Source organism: Bison bison, unplaced genomic scaffold (genome assembly GCF_000754665.1).
Source record: "Bison bison bison isolate TAMUID 2011002044 unplaced genomic scaffold, Bison_UMD1.0 scf7180017862695, whole genome shotgun sequence".
NCBI lineage: Eukaryota > Metazoa > Chordata > Mammalia > Artiodactyla > Bovidae > Bison > Bison bison.
In genome coordinates, this window is record NW_011493267.1 from 23025 (window position 1) to 26102 (window position 3078).

Below are 3078 nucleotides of genomic sequence, written 5' to 3' on the forward strand. Positions count from 1 at the left end.
GGATGAGATGGCTGGATGGCATCACTGACTCGATGGACGTGAGTCTCAGTGAACTCCGGGAGTTGGTGATGGACACAAAGGCCTGGCGTGCTGCAATTCATGGGGTCGCAAAGAGTCGGACATGACTGAGCGACTGATCTGATCTGATGCCTCTCTAATTGCTTTCCCATAGGAGATTACAATGGCCTCCAAATCAATGTGGATTTCTCATTTTTCTGTATGACACGTGAAATACACAAACAGAAATTCAACACTGGGTCATCTATACAAAGGTGTTAAGGAAAGCTCAGAATCTAAAAACTGTGATGATGATTAACAGCAATGACTACAAGTTTTGAACACTTCCTGTATGTTATGAATTACTCTAGTAATACTAGTGGGAGTAGTAGCAGTCGTTTCTGACTCTTTTGTGATCCCTTGGACTGTAGCCCACCAGGCTCCTCTGTCCATGGGATTCTCCAGGCAAGAATACTGGAGTGGGTTGCCATTTCCTTCTCCAGGGGATCTTCCCAACCCAAGGATCAAACACAGGTCTGCAGTATTGCAGGCAGATTCTTTACCATCTGAGCTACCACGGAAGCATTACTCTAGATGCTTTTCATGAATTAACTTGTTGTCAATGTAATAACTCATCAGAGAAATATCCGTTTCCATTTTACAGAGTAGAAAACTGAGTCACAGATGGAATCTAAGGGTACGTGTCAGTGACTAAGAGAAGGCCCTGGGTGAGTGTGAATGAACAGGAATCAAGCAGGCTACTTCTGGAGTCAGAGATTAGCAAGTGCAAAGAAGGAAGGAGAACAGCAGAGACTAACATAACATTGCAAAGTAGCTGTATTCAAAAAAAAAAATTAATTAAAAAAGAAAAGAAAGGAGAAACAGAATAATCAACCAAGAATATGAATTCACCTGAGAAAGAGCCATTCCAGACTCTTCCTCCTTTCACCTTCCTCCTCTTCTGGGCTTCCTCAGGCAACATGAGTCTTCAGAGGTCTATCCTGAAAATTGAAAACATTCTGTTTAATGTTTAGAGTCAACACATCCCCTTCCTGAGCCCCAACCCCGCACACAGGGAAGCCCTCACCATGAGGAACAGACAGTCCTCTGTGGCCACTGTCACAGGAGGGACGCAGAACAGTCAACTCCTGCACAGAGTCCAACACGGGACTTTCCCAAACTTTCCCTCAGATCACACTCCCCTCCTGGTGAGGCTTCATGCACACAGCAGCAGGAGGCACCTCTGCTAACCCCATGATTCCCTTCAGGTCACACAGCAGGCCCTGGTCCAGACCCACTCAGGGCAAAGCAGCCTTACCCTCAGCCCAGATCTCATCCCTCAGGATGGAAGGACTTAAGAGTCCTGATGTTCAATGCTAGATGCACCAAGCACCCTTAAATACCATTGAGGCTGAGCCCCACATGGACTTTTCAAAGGGGAATCTCTGGTCAGGGCACAAATGTATTTGCAAAATGCCTCATGGATGCAATGTGTAGCCTGGATGAGCACCACTCAGTGGAGGCAAGCACAGCATACCTTGCACCTTTTTCTTTTAAAGTTTTACTGAGGTATAATTGACAAATAAATATCATGCATATTTAAGACACACAATGTGACATTCGACATATATATATATACGCATATATTGTGAAATAACTACCAAAATCAACTTCTGCATTTTCCTCCAAATAGCTGGAAAAATCCTCCCACACGTTAGTGCATGAATTACCCAGCTCATAAAAACTAAGTATGCCCACAGCCCAGGGTCACTCTCCCCTTCAGAGACAACCATATTCTGCCTATGGAAAGTGTATTTCTCTCAATAAACCTGTTTATCATTCTTGGGGTTCTTGAGGCAAAAATACTGAAGGAGTCTGCCATTCCTTTCTGCAGTGGACCACGTTTCATGAGCACTTTCCACCATGACCCAGGCATCTTGGGCGGCCCGGCACGGCATGGCTCACTCTACTATGTCTCCCTCTTGAATTCTTTCCTGTAGGAAACCAGGGACCCTTACTTGGAGACCTATCCCAAGATTTCCCCTGGGACATGACCATTCTTTCTGCACCCCATTATTCTGCAACAGTACAACATGGTATTTAATAGGAGAGGAAAATGTAGCTAATTGAGAACACTGTATTTTAAAGAGGAAAGAACTGAGCATATAAAAAGGTGTGGGGTGTATGTGAGTGCCCATCTTTGTGTTTCAGAGAGACAATATCACCATGTTTGAATGTTGATCAAAGTAACTTCCAAGAAGTAAAAATACATGATGCCATATGGCCCTGACCTAGACAGTGGAGCTGGCAACCGGGGCACAATTTCAGGGCCAGCAACAGCCAGAGGCAGTTTCAGACTATTAGCAGTCAATTATTAAGGACAGAGCACAGGCCCTAAGGCCAATGGTTGAGGCAGTTAGAAGAGATCTCTTCCCTTTGCTCCAGGAGCTCAATGGAGAAGAAACAGGGTCTTTGAGAAAAAAAGATGGGACAGGCGGAGGTGGACTTTTGAGGAGCTCCATAGGAAAGGTATGGAGCAGACACACAGGGAATGTGAGGGAACAGAGGAATCTGAAGCAAGACCAGTCAGTTCGGGGGTGTGTTTTTCTCCAGCTGTGATGAGCCATACGGGGACAAGGTAGAACTGGTTTGATGGGGGTGTCGGGAGAGCAATGGGTGTGGGGGAGAATCCACGTCCACACACCAGGCCTTCACTTTGGGGCATTTGACTTGCATGACTGTAAGTGACAAGGTGGGTTTGTCTCCATTTTTGGGGGGTGGGGGTGGGGCGTTGCACCAGGCAGCATGCAGGATGTTAGTTCCCTGACCAGGGATCAAACCTGTGCCCCTAAAGTGGAAGCACTGAGTCCTAACCACAGGGAAGTCCCAGGAAGTACAAAGTCTTAAACACTCTTAAACACTTAAACACTCTGCAGAGCCAGGGAAGTCCCTGTTTCCATCATTTAGGGAAAATTACTCAGTCACTAAAAAAAAAAAAAAAAAATGCTATTTGCAGCAGCACAAATGGACCTAGAGATTCCCACACTGAGTGAAGTAAGTCAGACAGAGAAAGACAAATAT

At 45.5% G+C, this 3078-nt stretch overlaps 1 protein-coding gene across 2 annotated transcripts in view; it reads right to left on the reverse strand.

Moving 5' to 3' along the window:
• Positions 1 to 3078, reverse strand: part of LOC104983461 (zinc finger protein 160-like) — a 26123-nt gene that overhangs the window by 10068 nt on the left and 12977 nt on the right. For both annotated transcript variants that reach the window (XM_010832898.1, XM_010832897.1), the window contains exon 3: positions 910 to 998. In XM_010832898.1, the coding sequence (XP_010831200.1) occupies positions 910 to 924 (15 nt within the window). In that variant the 5' untranslated portion in view covers positions 925 to 998. The remainder of the gene's footprint in view (positions 1 to 909; positions 999 to 3078) is intronic.